This window comes from Drosophila montana, unplaced genomic scaffold (assembly GCF_035044405.1).
Source record: "Drosophila montana isolate Dmon_TW-CO22-7 unplaced genomic scaffold, ASM3504440v1 contig_3213_1, whole genome shotgun sequence".
Classification (NCBI taxonomy): Eukaryota; Metazoa; Arthropoda; class Insecta; order Diptera; family Drosophilidae; genus Drosophila; species Drosophila montana.
In genome coordinates, this window is record NW_026998093.1 from 852,604 (window position 1) to 873,400 (window position 20,797).

General features: G+C 39.7%; 1 protein-coding gene across 12 annotated transcripts; it reads left to right on the forward strand.

Annotated features, from left to right (window-relative positions):
• Nucleotides 1-290: 290 nt before the first annotated feature.
• Nc73EF (oxoglutarate dehydrogenase Nc73EF) lies at nt 291-13,896 on the forward strand. 12 transcript variants are annotated; one of them, XM_064688589.1, is made up of 12 exons: nt 291-394; nt 3,983-4,100; nt 4,159-4,299; nt 4,697-4,873; nt 5,678-5,807; nt 7,760-7,838; nt 7,901-8,312; nt 8,373-9,241; nt 9,310-10,204; nt 10,269-10,423; nt 11,516-11,812; nt 12,991-13,896. In XM_064688589.1, exons 2-12 carry the CDS (start codon nt 4,005-4,007, stop codon nt 13,088-13,090), a joined length of 3,351 nt encoding a protein of 1,116 aa, XP_064544659.1. In that variant the 5' UTR covers nt 291-394; nt 3,983-4,004; the 3' UTR covers nt 13,091-13,896. The 12 variants fall into 12 exon arrangements, with proteins under 12 accessions (XP_064544659.1, XP_064544661.1, XP_064544658.1 ...); XM_064688591.1 differs by having other exon boundaries at nt 4,162-4,299; XM_064688588.1 differs by lacking the exon at nt 291-394 and adding an exon at nt 1,951-2,081.
• Nucleotides 13,897-20,797: the final 6,901 nt, after the last annotated feature.

Genomic DNA, 20,797 nt, shown 5'->3' on the forward strand with positions numbered 1-20,797 from the left:
ATTCGCGCCATCTATTGTATGTTTTTTCAACCAAGCAGTGATTATAGAAATCTGCCTAAAGATGGCGCCACACTGCTTTGTTTGCCGCAGAGATGTCACCCGATGCAATTTTTAGACGATTGTTGTATCTGTAAAGCGCATAAATATTTATTTTGAACTAAACGCTATTATTTTAAATGAAATTCAGAGTGTATATATTGTATACATATATAAAGCGTTTGCTTGGGAGTACAAGTTATACAAAGGGCGCCAATTATTCAAATGAAGTACAGTGTGGCCGTTTTTCTAGTATTAAATCGATATATTTTCATGCGGTATAAATCATATAAACTGCTTACGGTCACTTTGGGCCGCGAGTTGGAACGCGAGTTTGGAGTTGGAGCGCACGGAAAAAGTAATAATTTTAATTATTAACACAGTGTAAATAACTAGTATACAATGCAATACATTATTATAGTTGTACTACTGTTTCATATAGCAGGTGCTTTAAGTACATTTTCAATTAAGATTCAAATATGGCCATCTTCCAATTGAGGTCAAATTCGTGAAATAACTGTAAAACTACAACTACTTTAAAAAATATTTGCTGTAAACGCGTAAACCCAGTGAAAACTAAAGAAAAACACTCAGTTTCAAGTGCAATGTTGCAGCTTAAATAACAATTTTCCTTGGCCCTCAATTTGATGGCTTATATAATGCAAGTGGGCGTCTGCTTAATGCGCCTGCGCTTGCCTGAGATCTAGAAAAGTGAAATTTCTCAATTCATTAAAATTGCGTCGTCTGCTGCTGCCGGCCACGCTACGTCACATACTTTAGTAAATGTCGTTTCTGAATATTGCAATGATGACGCAATTCTGCGATTCTCCCAGTGCCGCGTGTGCTTTTTGTGTCCGTGAATCATACAACATCAGCGCTTGTGTTCGTTGTTGTTGTCATTGCTTCGTTTCTGCGTAAAGAGCGGCCGCATTGCCAGCATTTTTGTATTCCGAAAGTTCCCCTAAGTTTGAGATGCGCAACAATGCTGTGATATTCTCTAGCTGTCACTGTTGATTGAGCAACAGGTATCGCGCCCAGTACAGTGACTAGTCACAACCAAGTCACAGACTCAACTCTAGTTGTTGCTGCTCAATGAACGCACGCGGTCTTCCAAACTACAAATGCTTGTTTTCATGTGTGTGTGAATGTGTGTCGTCCACTTCAACTGAAGTTGTTTTTGCATTTTCGATTTCTTCTTTTGTAGTCTCCACAGCACTGTTTTCCTGTGGCATTTGGGGGCTCGTCTAGTCTCCACATGCGGCTGCAGCTGCAGTTGGCCTACCCAAACTGGTTTGTGTCATGGCTAATTGGAATTTTTGCCCATTTCCAATAGAGCAGCTGATAAATTGCGCGTGTTTGAACTTGAAATTGATATTGATTAGCAAGTCCGGCAATACATATTTGAGTATGAATGTGTGTATAACCTGTCCTGAGTCATATGCCTGCATAATTGAAAGCTCTCTCTTCTCTTTCACACACGCCGTGTGGGCGGCACATTTAAAAAGCAATGACGAAGACTGCAAAATTTAATTTGACTTTGAAATGGTTGTAAACCAAATATCCGTAGCCTAAACATACACAGACATACATAAGCAGGCACGTCTGTAAAATAAATGATAACCGCAAAAAGTACGATAAGTGATTGTTATCAGTATGCGCTTGGCCCCTTTTGCTCAGCTCACACACACACACATATGTACATATGGCTATCTAGCCAAGTATCTCAGCACAATGTATATTGTGCGTTGTCATGTGCCTTTTTATCGCACATTTTGTTTTTCTAACGTTCCGTTCAACGTACACGAAACAAAAGCAACAACAAAACTAATTCGATTTCTAAAAAAAAAAAACAAAAAATGTGTATTGTTTTGTGTATTTTTTATATTTTCTACTCTCAACGCTGCACACAAACGTTCGACCGTTCGGGGTCGGGTAATCTTTCGTGTGCTCTGCGCCGCAACGTTCAGTCGACGCGTAGCACTCAACACGAACAAACCGTTTGGCAGCGTATCTGTAAGATACGACGTGACGAGTACATATATTCGGTTCGTTTTTCCAAAAGCAACTATTTAAGTTATGCACAGTTTTTGGGGGCAGTGCAGTAATAAAATTATTTGTAAAATTCCAAGCAAATTGTCTGAAAGCCCTCGTATGGCAATTGCCAATCGGAAATGTGGCATTAAATTGTCATTAAAACAGAAAAATAATCTTAATTGGCAAAATATATTGTTACGCTATCATCAAAAATATAAAAAAGAATTCTATAATGCTGGCCAGGAACTCTCACGCGAGTTTTTATGTTTTTTTATTTGATTTTTTGCACTTATGTAATCTGTTTTCGTAACCAATGCGCCGACGTCGACGTTGTTTGTGGGGCAGAAAAATAATTGCAAAGAAAAAAAAAAGAAAAACAGTTTGTGAGAAAAATAAAGCAAAAGAGGCAAACAGATAAATAACGGCACAAACACAAACGCAAACACAGACAGCTAAATGCTAGAAAGAGACGCAGCTATGCTACCGTCGGCCAACTAATTAAATTGAATTGTTCAATTTGTTGGTCTTGTAATCGCTGCACTTTCAAATACCCCTTTAGCCCCCTTCCCGCTCCCCACATGTATGACAAGCGTTTAGTGACCGCTGCTCCAAACCGGTTTTCATACATGTGTGTATGTGAGTACTTCACTTTAACCCACATATTATACACATGCTTGTACGTATGTGTGTGTGTGTGTGTGTGTGAAGTATTCGCTGACAAATTCGAGTGGCTGATCAGTGATTATTAAATTCGTGGCGTTCGCCCAGACACAGACACAGATCCCGAGTCCCAGTCAGCATACCACGCGTCGCTGATAAGCGCATGTGACCTGTTCTTTCGTGTCTTGCCACGCCTTTTGCATAGGCCGTGTCATTTCATAACATTGGCAGACGCACGCGCTGGCTTATCACGACCACCAAATTTCATTAATTAATAAAGTTTTTTGCAATGCACCTTCCAGAAATTTTGACAATATTTTATGGCTTGATTGTAGATTGTGTCTGGGCTGATAGTTCATTTTATCAGATTTGCTCAGGTTTAATCAACTCCAGACAAATAAAGCACTGAGCTCTGATTGTTGTGCGAGCAAATACAGGTATACGAAATTATTAAAGTCAGGCTGACAATTGCGCAGCACACAAAAAAAATAACTAAAAAATACAACAAATAAAACAACAAGCAAAACTAAGCCATAATCTACAGCAGCATATATAATACATGCACATATATATAAGTTGATATATGTATGCATATATACACACATTTCACCACTGTGCAAATGAGTTTTTGGCAACCTATCAAAAAGGCGAAGGCGAACGTCGAGCGTCGGCAACCGACGTCAATTTGACGTCATCAACGATCAGTCCGTGGGTCACGTGCTTACGGCGGAGGGAAGGAAGCTGCCTCAGTTGTTGCCCCGGTCTGGTCTGTTCCAGACTTGAAAGATATTTAATCACACACATAGAGTTACATGCACATATGTATGTATATTTATGCTAATCGGTGGCCCGCTAACTTGTTTAGTTCATAATCATCGTTAGTTGGCAACAAGTTGCAATCAATTTTGAGAGTTTCTGGCCATGACGTAAAAGCAAACAAAATATGCTTTAGTGTATTTGTGTATGTGTCACTTGTATAACGCGACTGCATTATCTTATCAGGCAATTACAAAAGCGAAGGCGTTGCTGCTGTCTGCTGCCTGCTGACTTGACTGCGTACCACTTGTCCAAACACAACAACAACAGCTATTTACACTACGCTACATATTTGTCAACAATCAACGTCTCAGTCGTGGCTAATTGAAATTGGCTTATCGATACACTGAGAGGCATACTTTCAGACCTATTGCGTATGCCTGCCTCATAAATTTCTATATCAGTTCTTAATATTCTTTTTATTTCGCTTTTGCAGTTATATTTTGTAAAGCTACAAAATGCATAGAGCACACACGGCCTTTAGTCTGGCGTTATCGCCCATGGCGCACAAAAACTTTGCCACATGGCTGCTCAGCAGCAACAGCAGTCAAAAGGTAAGCGAATATATTTATATATATTTTATATTATAAACTAATCGCATTCATTATTCAACAGCTGATCAAGGCCACCGCCGCTGCCGCCGTGCGCACCTACAATTCGGCGGCCGCCGAGCCCTTCGCCAATGGCAGCACCGCATCCTATGTGGAGGAGATGTACAATGCCTGGCTGCGTGACCCCAGCTCTGTGCATACCGTAAGTGCGCAGCTAATTGCAAAAACGGGCCAGTTCAATTGCCTTTCAGCGTTAATTTAACGTGTTTGTTGGCCTTAAAAAACAGGTTGAGACGCCTTTTGCTTAAATTGAAAGTAACATTTGTTACTTTGCAACGCCAAATTATTTACGGCCCAGTTTTAAGGGCCTTTCAAAATTTGTAAACACCAAAAATTAGCTGATAATGTTTTAAGTCGTTTTTGGTTCATGTAGGCCAGAAAACTTATTAGTCAAATGGTTTTTAATATTCTTAGAAACTCGTTAACACAAATCAAGTTTAACTCTTTATGGCCAGGTTGTTGAACTCCCTAATGCATACATGTCTGTATATATATTTATATTTTATTTGCAATGTATTTATATATTTGATTATTTTCAGTCCTGGGATGCATACTTTCGCAGCAACTCGTACATGAGCCCGCCCAATTTGGCGCCCGTGCAGGCGAACACGCTGCCGCTGTCGGCTTTCAATTTTGGCGGCGCCGTCAGCGCTGCTCCCGACTCCAAGACCATTGATGATCATCTGGCCGTGCAGGCCATCATTAGAAGCTATCAGGTATGCTTTTGCTGGGTCCATAGCGCAGCGCTTCCCCCTTCTCAAAATAGAGTTGAACAGTTGAGATTGCAGCCGCAAAGCGTACTATCTGTTGGCGCTTTTCGTTTGTTTCGTTCGTACATTATGTTGTTATATTTATTTTTTGTTGTTTCATTTAGGTTTCTATTTAATGCTTATGTTTATGGTTTCTTTAGAGCTGCCCCACCACACACTCGGCCCCCTTTTTGTGTTTTCATAAAAGCAAAAGATCACAGATCACACACGAGTAGCTTAGACATCTTTTTATGTTTTTATGTTTAGTGTACCAATCCAACGCCCCCACGCCTTTCCAACATGCGATTATTGTTTACATTGTAGTTTTTCTTCTTTCTTGTATGTGTAATTGAGTTTGTTTGGAAAGTTAAACACATGGGCAATCATGAGTAGCTTCATCTAGTTACTTTATCATTATGATCTTTTTCAAAAGTAGTAGCTGATCTCAGGACTTTAACTTTTTACGTTCTGTCATTAATTTAGCACAATTTCTACAGTTGTTTAAGATATGATGATATGGTTTTTGTAGCCGCAAACTGTCTCACTTTGCTTTATTTCCTTGCACCGCATTTATTTCTTTCAATATCTTTTGACTCTTGATGGGTAGCTAGCTAATAAATATTAATCTGAAACATGAACAACATAATAACCATGTTAATATTCAAAAATATACTCTACATGTGTGTATAATCAAAACTGTTTATATATAAATATATATATATAATTGAAAATGTATATATATATATATGAATATATATGTACTATATATAGTCACGTGGTCATTTGGCATCTGATCTGGATCCGCTTGGAATTTTAACACGCGAAAAAACCGTTTGCAAGGATGGTCTTGCACGTCGCGCTAACGAGGATGTGCTCAGGCAGCATTCTGGGTTTTTGTTTGGTAAATTCCTTTTTTGCAAAACTCTTTAAAAAAAACTCTTCACATTTAACATAGACCACCCCCGCCCTTCAGTTGCACCCATCCAATACCATTTACACACAACACGCATACGCCAAAAAAAAAAAAAAACAATTGTTGCAATCGTTTTAGCGCTTTGAAGCCTTTTTAACCAAACCATTTGATAATATACTTATATATTACATGAAATTCGGAGTTGATGAGAGGCACAGGCAGGCAATAATAGTACTTGACTTACATTGATTTACATTTACCTTCTAGACCTTAAGTTAGCGAGTTTTCTTTAGTTGAAATACGTTCTCATAAGTGTAAGTAACTCTCTCGGTGTTTGGCTTTCACGAAGTTTTATATCTATATCTATATCTGTTCTCCTAGTGCACTATAGCGTTTCGTTCCAATCGCTTTCAACGTTCTATTTAATCAGTCGATAAACCCAGCCATAACTAAGAACAAGCTCATTTCTTATACAATTATATGTCTCTAATGCTGCTTTCTTTGTGCTTTTTTTGTTTTATATACCAATTTAATTGATTTCGTTTATGCTATAAAACTTATTAATTTTTCTTCTTTTTTTTTCATTTATTTTTATATTTAAATGCTTCCTAACCCGTCCCACAAAAAATATATATATACATATATTTAAAAAAAAAAACTGCAATCAAAACGCAATTCGTCTATTCATATAAACAATGTTAAAAATTCAAATCCAAATTCTCTCTCTCTTGTATTATGTGTGTATTGTGCAAATTAAACAACAACAACAACAACGACAAAAATAAAACATAAACAAAACGAATGTTAATATGTAATACTTTGTAACCAACAACAACACAACCACAACCACAACCTACACCAACCACACACAATACTGACACACACGTTAGATTCGAGGACATAATGTTGCTCACCTCGACCCACTTGAAATTAATACACCAGATTTGCCTGGCAACACCTCGACGAAATCCATTTACGCTAATTTCAGTTTTGGTAAGTAAGCTTAGAGGCTGCAGTTGTTAATAAACAAACAAACAAAAAAAAGTGGGTGGGGCGCATGACCTATACGCCTCCCGCCCACCTGACCACCCGCCCACCACCAACACATGCCACAACAGAACAAATCATTGTCTTTTGGTTTCTTAACTTGTGTTTTGTTCCGTTTTTTTTTCGTACTATATATATATGTATATAAAACCCGCCAATACTACTTTGTTTTGTACTAGTAACCCCCATTTTGTACCTTTCATGCACACAATCAAACAAAAAACCAAATTCAAATAAAAAAAAACCCCCCCTCCGATATACAGAACCAAGTAAATATCCATCTATAATTAAATAGAATTAAATATACTGAAGAGTACAGTCTTGTATAATTTATCAAACATTATTTTTTTCCCCCATTGTCATGCAAAACTATTGTTTTCAGTTTTTTTTTATTTTCTTTTTCCATTTTGAGTTTCCGATTAGATTGCATGTCGTCAATTGCTATTTGCATAGTAAACAAGAGAAAACAAAAACAATTTGATATTGTTGTTGTTAGAAGAAAACTATAATTTACACATGGCATTCAAAAATGTCGTTGACAGAAAGATAATAAAATTAATCGAAGCAAATGTTGATTAACTATTGAACAAGCAAAATGTATTGCATGCCTTGGTGTTGTTCAGATACATATATGTGTATGTGTGTATAAAATTCCCCTAAGAACAAAGAACAAGAAGAGAACTTTGTAAATTTATATATACTATATCCGAGACAGATCAGCACGCATCTGTACTCATATTTATATAGTGCACAATTTACAGACCACAATCATTACACTCCGAATTTCAAATCGCTTACAAAAACTAATCAGCATCATTTAAAGAAATCCACATACCAAGCACAAATACTAATAGTTTCCTTTACAAACCACACACCCAAACCCGAAATAACAGGCGAACAGGATATGGAGCGTCAGTTCAAGTTGCCCAGCACCACATTCATTGGAGGCGATGAGGCTTCTTTGCCACTCAAGTAAGTCAACCATTAGACAGCACTTGAAACTTGTTATTAACCCTGCCACACAACTCTTTCAGGGAAATTCTGAACCGTCTGGAGAATGTTTATTGCAATAAAATTGGTGTGGAGTTCATGTTTATCAACTCCTTGGAGCAGTGCAACTGGATTCGCAAGCGTTTCGAGACACCGGGCGTGCTCAACTTTACGCCAGAGGAAAAGCGCCTGATTCTGGCACGTTTGACACGTGCCACAGGCTTTGAGGCCTTCTTAGCCAAAAAATACTCATCGGAGAAGCGTTTCGGTTTGGAGGGCTGTGAGATTATGATTCCAGCCCTGAAGGAAATCATTGATGTGTCCACCGAGCTGGGCGTGGAGTCTGTCATCATGGGCATGCCACATCGTGGACGCCTCAACACGCTGGCCAATGTGTGCCGCAAGCCATTGAATCAAATCTTTACCCAGTTTGCTGGCTTGGAGGCCGCCGACGACGTAAGTCTTTAATTCGTTGCAATATTTACGGGTAAACTTCAAGTCTTCTCTTTGTTTCAGGGCTCCGGTGATGTCAAGTACCATCTGGGCACATATATTGAGCGCTTAAATCGCGTGACAAACAAGAACATTCGTCTGGCCGTTGTGGCCAATCCCTCTCACTTGGAGGCCGTTGATCCTGTCGTCCAGGGCAAGACACGCGCCGAGCAATTCTATCGCGGCGATCAGGAGGGCAAGAAGGTGATGTCCATTCTCATTCACGGAGATGCCGCCTTCTGCGGCCAGGGTGTTGTCTATGAGACGATGCACTTGTCGGATCTGCCCGACTACACGACGCACGGCACCATCCATGTGGTGGCCAACAATCAAATTGGCTTCACCACGGATCCGCGTTTCTCGCGCTCCTCGCCCTACTGCACGGACGTGGCGCGTGTCGTCAATGCGCCCATCTTCCACGTCAATGCTGACGATCCGGAGGCCGTGATGCATGTCTGCAAGGTGGCTGCCGAGTGGCGTGCTACCTTCCACAAGGATTGTGTCATTGATTTGGTTGGCTATCGTCGCAACGGACACAACGAGATCGACGAGCCGATGTTCACGCAGCCGCTTATGTACCAGAAGATTCGCAAGCACAAGAACTGCTTGGATCTGTATGCTGATAAACTGATTGCCGAGGGTACCGTAACCGGCGAGGAGGTCAAATCTGTGGCCGCCAAGTACGAGAACATTTGCGAGGAGGCATTCGCGTTGGCCAAGACCGAGACGCACGTCAAGTACAAGGATTGGTTGGACTCGCCCTGGTCTGGCTTCTTTGAGGGCAAGGATCCACTGAAGGTCGCGCCCACTGGTGTCAAGGAGGAGACTCTGATTCACATTGGTAACCGGTTCTCGTCGCCACCACCAAATGCCGCTGAATTTGTCATTCACAAGTGAGTAGCCAACCGTGGAGGCAGATAACTTGGCCCAACTAATCCACAAACTATTCTCTTTCGCCCAGGGGTCTCATGCGCGTTTTGGCCGCCCGCAAGGCCATGGTTGATGAGAAGCTCGCCGATTGGGCTTTGGGCGAGGCCATGGCCTTTGGCTCCCTGCTGAAGGAGGGCATCCATGTGCGCCTCTCTGGCCAGGATGTTGAGCGTGGCACTTTCTCGCATCGTCATCACGTGCTGCACCATCAGCTGGTGGACAAGGCTACCTACAATTCGCTGCAACACATGTATCCGGATCAGGCGCCCTACTCCGTCTCGAACAGCTCGCTGTCCGAATACGCTGTGCTGGGCTTCGAGCATGGCTACTCCATGACCAATCCCAATGCTTTGGTCTTGTGGGAGGCGCAATTCGGTGATTTCAGCAACACGGCGCAGGCCATCATCGATCAGTTCATCTCCAGCGGTCAATCGAAATGGGTGCGTCAATCTGGTCTGGTCATGCTGTTGCCCCATGGCATGGAGGGCATGGGCCCGGAGCATTCGTCGTGTCGTCTCGAGCGTTTCCTGCAGATGAGCTCCGATGATCCCGACTACTTCCCACCCGAGTCGGATGAGTTTGCGATCAGACAGCTGCACGACATCAACTGGATTGTGGCCAACTGCACGACGCCTGCGAACTACTATCACATTTTGCGTCGCCAAATTGCCTTGCCCTTCCGCAAGCCATTGATTCTGTGCACGCCCAAATCGCTGCTGCGTCACCCGGAGGCCAAGAGCCCCTTCAGCGAGATGAGCGAGGGCAGCGAGTTCCTGCGCATCATACCCGATCGCGGACCAGCTGCCGACAATGCCAGCAATGTGAAGAAGGTTGTCTTCTGCACGGGTCGCGTTTACTACGATCTAACCAAGGCACGTACCGAGAAGCAGCTGGAGAAGGATATCGCCATTGTGCGTGTGGAGCAGGTGCGTCTATAAATAAGTTATTTATCAATAGCATTTGCATATAATTGAATTGTTAACATTGCAGGTATCGCCGTTCCCCTTCGATCTGGTCAAGGAGCAGGCAAATCTGTACAAGAACGCCGAGCTCGTCTGGGCACAGGAGGAGCACAAGAACCAGGGCTGCTGGACCTATGTGCAGCCGCGTTTCCTCACCGCTCTCAACCACAGCCGTGATATCAGGTGCGTGCTTAGCGTTAAGTGCCCATCGAAGCAATATAGAGAAGCACAGAAATCCGCCCCATGCCACAACAAGTCGCGATCTCTTTACTCTCTCTTTCTCTAATTTTCTCTCTAGCTGCTCTCTGCAGTTTTCTTTTTCGTTGGTTTACTGTGATTTAAATTTATTTATATTAATTCAACTGCACTTAATGCACCCTATTATTTTTTAGTCACTTCTCTAACTTTCTCACTGTGCTTTCTGGCACTCCTTAGTTTTTTTGGTACACTTTGTATTTGATTTGGTTCTCTCTCTCTGTCTCTTTACTCAGTTTCCAATTTTTGCCTTAATATCACATTTGTTTTATAATATTTACTCACTCTCATCGCACTCAGCACTGTCATCGCTTTAGCTAATCTTTTTTCCAGCTTTTACTAATTTTATTTTAAAAACCTTAGCGTGTCCAGATTCTTTCTACTTGCGATCGTTCTCTCTCTCTCTCTCTCTCTCTCGCTGTCGCTCGCTCGCTATTTCTCCGTGAGAAGCCTTAGTCTTAGATCTCTTATTCAAAACATGCTACTCACACACACACTCACAGAATACACATATACCCTACAATTGACGCATGTTTGAGTCCCACAGACATTTCCATAAAAAGTCTCTCCAAAATTGTTGCATTACAAAAGTGTTCCGCAAGCGAACTAGTTCATCAGCGCGAATTGGCTTCATGTGAACCGACCAGACAACGCACACTCTCACACACACACAGATACAGATTCATACACACACACGCACACATCGTATCATATATTATAATTTGCATGGCTTTTTAATGATATTTGATTTTTGATTTATATCGAACGATTATCGTTTAGTTTTGTTTTTTTTTTACTTAACTAATGATGTTGTTGAATATCAAGAATGTTTTGTACCTTGAATTCCTTATCCTATCCGTTTGTTTAAGTACCAATTGGCAAAGCAATTCAAATACGTAATATCCAATTACAAAAAAAAAGAAAAAACCAAGCAAAATCAAACCAAAAACTTGTCCTCTCTCTCTCTCTCTCTCTCTCTTTCTTTCTCTCTCTCTCTCTGTGTATGTGTTATTGTTACAGCCAAAGCGATGAACAATCCACCTTCTCCAATTCAACTACTACTACTACCACTGATAATACTAATCACGAATCCGATACTGATTCCGATTCTAACTCCGACAAAAAATCGAAACCCTGGCTAAGTCGCATGTTCGCCAGCGATAAAAGTGATACGGTTACAACGGCGGCAAGCGCCACGGGCGAGTTTAATGCCGCCAAGCATTTCGATTTAAAGAACGTACGTCACGATTTCAATAGGCCCGCGGGCGATGCGGCCGCGCCGGGCGTGCGCAAGACAAAAACCGGACGTAAAATTAGGTGAGAGGGCAGCAATCAAAGATATCTCGTAATACTACCTGCATACTCGATCTGCGCGTCAATTGAACCTCCTAACTACCTAACTATAACTATCTAAACTATCTACGATCTATCTATATCAGCAACCAACTATCTATCTATCTATCTGCAATATAACTCTCTCTCTCTCTGTATCTGAAGCCTAAATTCGAACAACTTCAAATTAATCTTGTTCATTTCTATGTTTGCTCCGTCTCTTCCCCCAATTTTGGGAGATTGCATTTTATTTTTAAACACATTACCATTTGCGTTTCTTGTTTGTTTCTTCTTGTTCTCATTCAAGCGCAATTTGGCATGTCTGTTGATTTTTATGGGTTCCACATTGAATTCATAGGCAATGCGACGCGATACTCTGCCATAAACCAAAACTAATCCAATCTCTCCTGCACACACTCTCTATTAATATCTCCCACTATCTAACTTTCTAATCTTATTGCAACTATTTTTGTTCTAATCAATTTTAATTTCTGTTCGTCGCACGCGCAATTTTTGTATGTTTATTCTTTAGTTTTTCCTTTTATTTTTTTACTGATATTACGAACCACAACAACTACGTAAACCTTACTGATCCAAGAACGTTGCGTTTTGTATGTTTGTTCAATGTTTGTCTTTTAACCAAAACAAACAAGCATACACCGAATACATATACACTATAAAATACAACCTTAAAGAACGCTTTATCTTTGAGAACCCAAAAGACAGACTGCTTACATAAAGAACCCCATCGAAAAGAAATGTATCTGAAATGTAGCCGATCTATAACTCTTTTATAGACCCAACAGGTTTTATTTGAGTATTCATGAATTACGCCAATATGCATTATTTTGTATTAAGGTTTGGGTTTTGGTGTCCTGTCTTTGTGTTTTCTTTTATGGCGGGGGGTTAGTCCAGTTCTGCCCCTGGTTATCGAAGTACGCTGCATTATTCTTGTTTGCGCATCATTTCTAATACTGGCTAAAACTCATTTCATGGAACATGCCCCTTAACTGAACTATCAGCTAAATATAGTATTAATAAGTGCATGTTGTCTAACCAAATCGAATAGTCAAATATGTTATGTGTACTCACTTTTGATTGTGCTCAAATGGCCAAACAATATTCATTAATATAATCTTATGTACAATCCTGACTATCTGCAGCTATACTGGACGCGCTTGTGGCGCCTCAACGGCCACCGGCTCCAAGGCCCAGCACATTCGGGAGCTGAACGCGTTGCTCAACGATGCGATTTCGACTTAAGGCGCCAATTGGCGAGAATTAAGCTGGATGATTATGAGAAACAGAAGTGGAAGAAGATGCAAATGAAATGAATATTAATTATGATTATATATTTTGTAATAGAAACGTATGCAGACTCTTTGATACGATATTTTCTGACGAAATTGTTAAGTGCATTGTGTGAAAGTAATGAAATTTTAAATATTAGTTTAGTGCAATTGATGAAAACGATGAGCAAAATCCAACAAGAACACGGAAATGTTTAGTGTTTAGCATAAAAAACAAATACAAACAAACAACAACAACAACTTAAATCCAATCACAACAAATTCAAATTCTAGTAGATAAAATACAAACACACACACACACACACACACCTACGCAAACATATATATAGAAAGCAAAAACATTTTCAAAATGAATGTAATTTTATTTTACTTTTATGCTTAATATTTATTTTATTGTATTATATATTAATTACCCATCTCAACAACTTATGAATTGCAAATCCTTGTTGCAAAACGCAAAAGAAAGAAATCATTAAGTGTTTTTGTTTGCCTTTGTTTAAATAAAAGTAAAGAACATATATACATATATATATATATATAAATATATATATCTATATAATATATGCGCCTACATATACAAGAATTAGTTGACTAATCAAAGGGGCGGAACAACAATATTTATCAGGGAAGTTGCGACTATTTTGCATCGGTTATTATAAAGTGTATCAACAAATGTAATGGGAATGCTTTAAGTATTTGTACTGTCACAATTTTTGAATGTACTTAGAATTAAACGATATATGCGATATGCGATACAGATATACATACATATATATATTTTTTGTTGGATTACCTTTTTACATAAAAAAAAAAGAAGATAATTATCTGCACCATTTGCAGCACTTGTGCTATAATTTATAATGTCGTATCAAATGTTATAGTAGCCATATAACATACTGCACCCTTTTCTCGCACCAATATATGATATTGAACGTAGAGTGATAATTGAAAACTTAGGCATACAACTTTTCCAACAAAACCTTAAAAACTATTTTACTGAAAAGTAAAAACTTTAACTAACTAACGACCCACAACCAATAAGAGAGAGTATGAGTATGTGTGTGTCAAAAACTCAACTTTTACTCTATTAACTTTTAATATTTCTAATCTAAAACAAAAAAATCGCACTTTGCATCAGCGACAAAATTTGCTAAAAGTTAAAAGTAAGCATGTTAACAAGAGTTAAAATTTACTAACATAAAAGAGTATGTATAAATCGGTTTATGAATAAAGTATATACACAAATAAGCAGACTTAATAATTTTAAAATGGGTTTACATTGCGATAAATGTAGTTAAAGATAAGCTAGAACTAGAATTCTTAGATAAAAAGTAACCCTGAATGGATTAACTAATAAGCTCAAGCATTTACTTAGTTGTAGATATTTTGTTGTAAAGACTTGTCACTTCCTTTATAAGTACAATCTTAAGTATATTTCTATATTAAAGCCAATTCAAACAAGTTTTACAACTTCTCAATTGGCCTTAGTTTTTTGCCTGGCCCGCCCAGTTTTTCATAGGAAGTGACGCAGCGCATTTTCCATTTTCACTGCCATTCTATAAAGTAGCGTATATTTGTATTCTCTTTGCGCAGCACTTTCACATCATGTTGATCCTCTGCCGTCTGCGTCGACTTCGATCTTCCTGTCTGACAACTCCGACAACACAAATTGGGCAAGTAAAACGCTCACTTTTGGCCAATTTTCACACAGGTGGGCAGCACTGGCCTTTGGGCACACACACACACACACACACACACACTCGCTCACACGGGCATCAAAGCAATTTCATTGAACATCTTCGAGCGTTTTACTTAACTTTCTAATGACCGCAGCATTTCTCGTTTTGTGCTGATCGAACCCCTTGGGCGATAGAAAACAAAAACAAAACCAGCTCCATGTAAGTAGTTAAATCTGCGGCCATAACGTGTTTTGAATTCTTTATTTGCTTTTTTATTGACACAAGTAGTTTTTTGTTTATTTGCCAAAAATGGGCACAGTTAGCAACGTTTACCGTTGCCGGGTAAACAGCCCTGCGCAACGCATGAAAGAACTACACGCAAAAGCTCTTGCGATGCGACATGCTAATTGGCTGTCGTATTAGCTGCGCAGCGGGAACACCCTGTGATACGCAGTTGTTTCTGCGCGCGTTACTTAATGCACGCAGTCGCTGCGGCTGTCCCTGCAGAGCAGCGCGCCTGAAAGCTCTTGCGAGGCGCCAGACTAATTGGCTGCAGTCCAAGCTTTTCAATGCCGCTCTCCAGTCAGTCCATTTCTTTGTGTCTCTTCGTGCGCTCTGACCTCCTCGGCGTCAAAGCTTCAGCTGCAAGCTTCGTCTCGCTGGCGTCGGCAGCGTGCGCTGCTTTAACTTTAGGTCTCACTCACTTTTCAGTCTTGTTGTGCCCGCGGACGCGATCGTAAGAAAGCAATAAAGCAGCAAACGGGTCGCAATTGTATTCGGATTCCGATTCGGATTCGGGTTCGTCTACGTTTACGGTTTCGGTTTCGGTGTGACTTGTGTTATCGAAACCAATTGGCATTGTGCAACCGCGTTGTGATTGATCGATTGTGGGGCGCTGGCAATTAAAACAAAAGTAAAAGTGTGCGCCACAAAATGTGGCAAGTGGCCACAGCCACATCCACAGCCAAAGCCAAAGCAACAGCTGCTTAGCCGGCAACGGGAAAGTGCATACGAATTCGCATAGCAAAGCGTTGCTTAAATAAATACAAAATACGCGCTCGATTTGTATATGAAAAGAAGTCGCATAATTAGATCATTTTATATAATAGATCGCGACACAAAGAGTTTCCGATGACCAAATAGAGTGAAGTGCTTCCCTTTTTTTTATTGTGTAAATCAAAAACGCAGTTACGAAACGCCTCAAAATGTAAGTGCATTGATAAGACAAATCTTATCAAAATATTTCTCAATTTAAAAAAAAACAACTTTATTTCAATATTTTATTGGGAAATATGTTTGGTAATGAAATTAGCCTAAAGCAGGCCTATAAAAAACAAATAGATGGATAGATGTATATATTATGCGTATTGTTTATATAACGTGGGGGCCTTTTATTTATAAAAAGCGTAATAATATTTTAACAAAGGAAATGCTGTTCCGTTTGTTTTTAACAATACTCCAATTTAAACGAGCGCCTTTTTTATTGCATTATGCCGATAAAAGTGCGCTATAGCTGCTCTTATCGGGCAACCGTTTTCTCAGAAATATACACACACACACACATATATACGTATGTATGTGTGTGTGTGTGTGTGCATATCTAAGTCCGTTTGTCGCTGCCTCCTCTGGTATCGCATGTCAATGGAAACTCTCTGATTCATGCAAATTGTATTTGTTTTTCAGATTTGCTCTACGTTTATCTGAGCCACTTATTACGCACTGTTATTTGAGTAATCCATGAGATACACACACATACGAACACACACATGCACACTTGTAGAAACAACAACAAATTGATTTGTTTGTTTATTCTGGCTTTTTACGCCCTTCTTTGGCAATTGACTTTATTTTAGAAAGCTGCTAAAGACAAATAAAGGTTGGCACCGCGTTTCGCCGCAAGATTTGCCCGACGGCAGAGCGTCTCCTCCACGCGCAATAGATCAGCTAAGATGATCAGCTAAGATGATCAGTTGGCCAGTTGGCAGTTGGCTTAAATCTTGCCACTTTTTATCAAGGTGTTTTCACATACTTGTAATACTCTCCCCACACCCTTTGGTTGCTTCTCAGAAGCACTTGCTCAATGTTTATTGTCTTGAGCAATTTAAAAGTTCACTTGTGATAGTTACAGTTGCATATTTGATTACACTGTACAACAACAGTTCGAGTACGCGAGTCTGTTTCTTATATAAGTATTAAAGAGGGGATTTTAAACTCTAAATTACATAAACACTACATATAAAAACATTTAAGTATGTGGGCATTTAAGTACTCGAATTTATGAAAATCGCATAGAAAGGCGACCACAAAAAAATGGAGAGAGAGAGGGAGAAATATACAGAGGCAGAAGAAGTAAATACTTTAAAAACATTCGAGTCTTTAGGCACTGCTTGAATTTATGAAAATCGCATAAAAAAGGCGACCATGAAAATATGGAGAAAAGGATAGAGAGAGAGAGAGAGAGAGAGACAGAGGAATTAAATACTTAAACACTTAAGTCTGTTGGAATGAGATGTAGAGGGAGAGTGGGGAGACAGAGAAAGAAATACACTCCCAATGAGTCAAAGGTATTGAGAGTTGAAACGACTTTCTTAAAAGGTTGACTTTCTGTCCGATTGTCAACCATAAATGCATGCATTCAGATTTATATGTCAGAGTGAGAGAAGGAGTGCAAATGGGAGTACGAGGGTGAGGAAAAAGGGGATAAAATGAGAGTGAGACAGCAAAAAATCAAAAAATTAAGAAATATATTTTAGGAGATAGGTAGAAACAGAAGTATTTAAACTATGTTATCTATTTGGCAAAATAATAATCATAATTGCGGCCATGAAAATCGCATAGAAGAGCGATATGCAAATATAAACAGCGATAGGCTTATTGCGTGCGAACACGTAAGTTTGTAAAGCTTGTAGCACAGTGTTGTTTGTCCACAATGTGTGCACACAACAATTTCTTCCTGTCTCATTTAAAACAAGCTAAGCATTATGGCAAATATGTGCAAGTGTGGAGAGGCAACCAGAGACAAGAGGCAAGAGTCGAGTGCCTTAACTGGCCGCCAGTTAGTTGATGTGTCTGTGGTAATGTCAATGTAATTCTGTAATAAACACATTCGCCAGGTTTCCGTTTTCAGCTATGAAAAATTAACCATAATGATATAGTTATGCAGACAAATTATATATAGTGCCGAGAGAGTTAAGATGAAATGGAAACACTTTCCATTTCCATCAAGCGATGAAAGCCAATGGGAATGGGAACACAGCTTCTGTTGCTGCTTCTTCCACTTATTATTGTTATTATTATTAATTTTTAATTTTATTATTATTTAGCTCATGATTTGCATAACAAATTGTAACCAGATATGCCATATAATTTGGCCACAACGTGGGTGGGTCTGGGCCCAAAGTATTCGTATAATTATTCGTAACAATAACAATTCGTAGTTTTTCTTTATCGTATCTCATAGATGCACATAATTTGTTGGTGGGCGTGTTGACAGGTTTTTCTTGTTGTTGTTGTGCCTGACTCAACGTTCAGTTTAAGATCAAATTGGGTTTATGCTAACGATACACTGGAAAAAATTAAGTGCATAAAGCTGGAAGAGATATACAAGTAGGAGGGCGTTAGTCGGGTGTGTCCGACTACGATATACCCTGAACCTTCTACCAATATCAAATGCAGCTCGCGCTAGATGAAAGATATCTGTATAACTTTTCTAAAAGCTACATACATATTTAATTTGCTGACTCGAGCCATTTAAAACCAAAGAGATTTGCTCAAAAAACAAGATTTCGATATCAATTTTTATCGATTGCTTGGCAAGTTATCGATTTAAGGAAACAAACTCATACTGCGTGGGCACTGGGGGGATCTACGTTTAAAAGTCTAAAGTCTCAAGTCTCTAGCTCTAAGAGGTTCTGAGATCGACGGGCTTATACATACGGATAGATGGACGGACAGGTGGACGGACGGACGGATTTGGCTAGATCGACTCGGCTTTTGATGCTGACCGAGACTATATATGCTCTATGTGGTCGGAGATGCTTCTTTCGCAACCAGTAAACCCCTTTTTAACCATTTGCTTTGGATTCATATTATAGCCAGACTGAATTAATTTCAAGAATTTTATGCAAATCACATAAACAATATAATTATAATTTAACAATAAATTAAAAGTAAGTCGCAGCACGTACGCGTATGCGAAAGTTAAGATTAAAGACAAAACAATATGTATTAAATGTGCCGTGTAGAACAGCGACAAGTTGATGAAGAATTTAGTTTCAGTTCAGATTCGTTAAGATTAAAGACAAGATGATATGTAACAAATGTGATCAATAAGAATGCCAATAGTTTCGCTTTACTTAAGTTTTCTGTTTGAAAATGTCAGATTCGTTGCATTTTCTGAGTTAAGATTAAAGACAGAGCAATATGTAACAAATGTGGCCTTTTAGAGCTCCGCTTTACTTGAGTTTTTTCCTCTCCCAGCTTAGTGCTCGTAAATGTCAGATTCGTTACATTTTCTGAGTTAAGATTAAAGACAAGATGATATTAAGAATGCGAATAGCTCCGCCTTACTTTAGTTTTCTTTTTATCTCCCAGCTTAGTTCTTGGAAATGCCAGAATTTGTGCATCTTATGAGTTAAGATTAAAGAGTTTCTGTTTTTTTCCCCCAGCTTAGTGATTGTAAATTTCGGAATGTGTGGATTTTACGAGGTTCTTTCCCTGAGTGTAGACTCCGCGCCGAACTGACCCGGTTTTTTTTTCTCTCTCGGCTTCAGTTTGTTGTTTTTTTTTTATGCTGCTTTGAAGGGGCATTCCTGCGGCTCTGACTCACGGCACACATGCCGAAGAAAGCGTCAAGTGGTCCAAGCTGGACCCAAGAGGCGTTGGCAAACCCGTTCCGCTTACAGTGCCGCACAAAAGTCTGTCCACGCACGTGGCGGCCGTTCGGCGCGCTCTCCAATTTTTGGATGCCTGGCAAATTGTGGCTGCCAATGCATTTGTTGCGCCAGCCAATGAACTTTGCTGCGCCAATGTTTTAAACATTTTACATCAGCAGTTTTTAGCCCCCCCCTTCCCCTTCCCCTTCCCCTCCCCTTTACTAAATGTACATGTGTGTATATACTTATGTCTTTAGCTGGAAAAAACACGTAATTGTCGCGAGTTTTAACTAGTTTCTGACTACGCTGATCGATTGTCGCACTGATCAATGATCAGTGATCAGTGATCAGTGATCAGTCTTGGCTTTCAACACGTCATGCAGCATGCTAATTAAGTTGTCATCGTCTTATTCTTTTTCACAGTCCCCAATTTATGGTCAAACTTTGTGAAATTCCGCATCGAATATTCGATTTTGTTTTTCTGTTTTTCTGCTCATTGTTATGCATTTGGCATTTGGTTTGTGGCAAGTCGTGCGACAATGATTTCACATTGAACATGTTTATAGTATTCTATATAGTTCAATGTTGTACATTTTGGCAGCTCCGAAACGATGTCAGGCTCAGACTGCGTGGGCTGGGCCGCAGCTCCAATGTGGCCCACAGAGAGTTCATTCAACGCGACTTCGCCAAAGATGAGCTCACACTGAATGCCCTCTAATCTAGAAGAGTGTGCGCTTGGAGAGGGTATTGTTAAGTCTTAACTATTCACTATTCGGCTCGAATGCAAACATTCCACTTGTTGTATTCGCATGAACCGAACCTTGAACCACATGAGTAGCCCATCAAAAACGCACACGAACCTAAGCTCAAACCAAAATAAATGACATCTTTGGCACACCGCAGATTGAATACCCTTTGGTGGTATTTGCTTGGGACTTTCTGACTTATATTTGCCTGAATACAGAAAAATACTTTATATATAATATAATATCAAGATTGATTGAGATGTCTCGAATAACAAAAGAATTTTTCATGCAAGAACTTAATTTTCGACTGATTTTTCCTATGGTAGCTGTATGATATAGTGGTCCGATCCGGCCGTTTAAG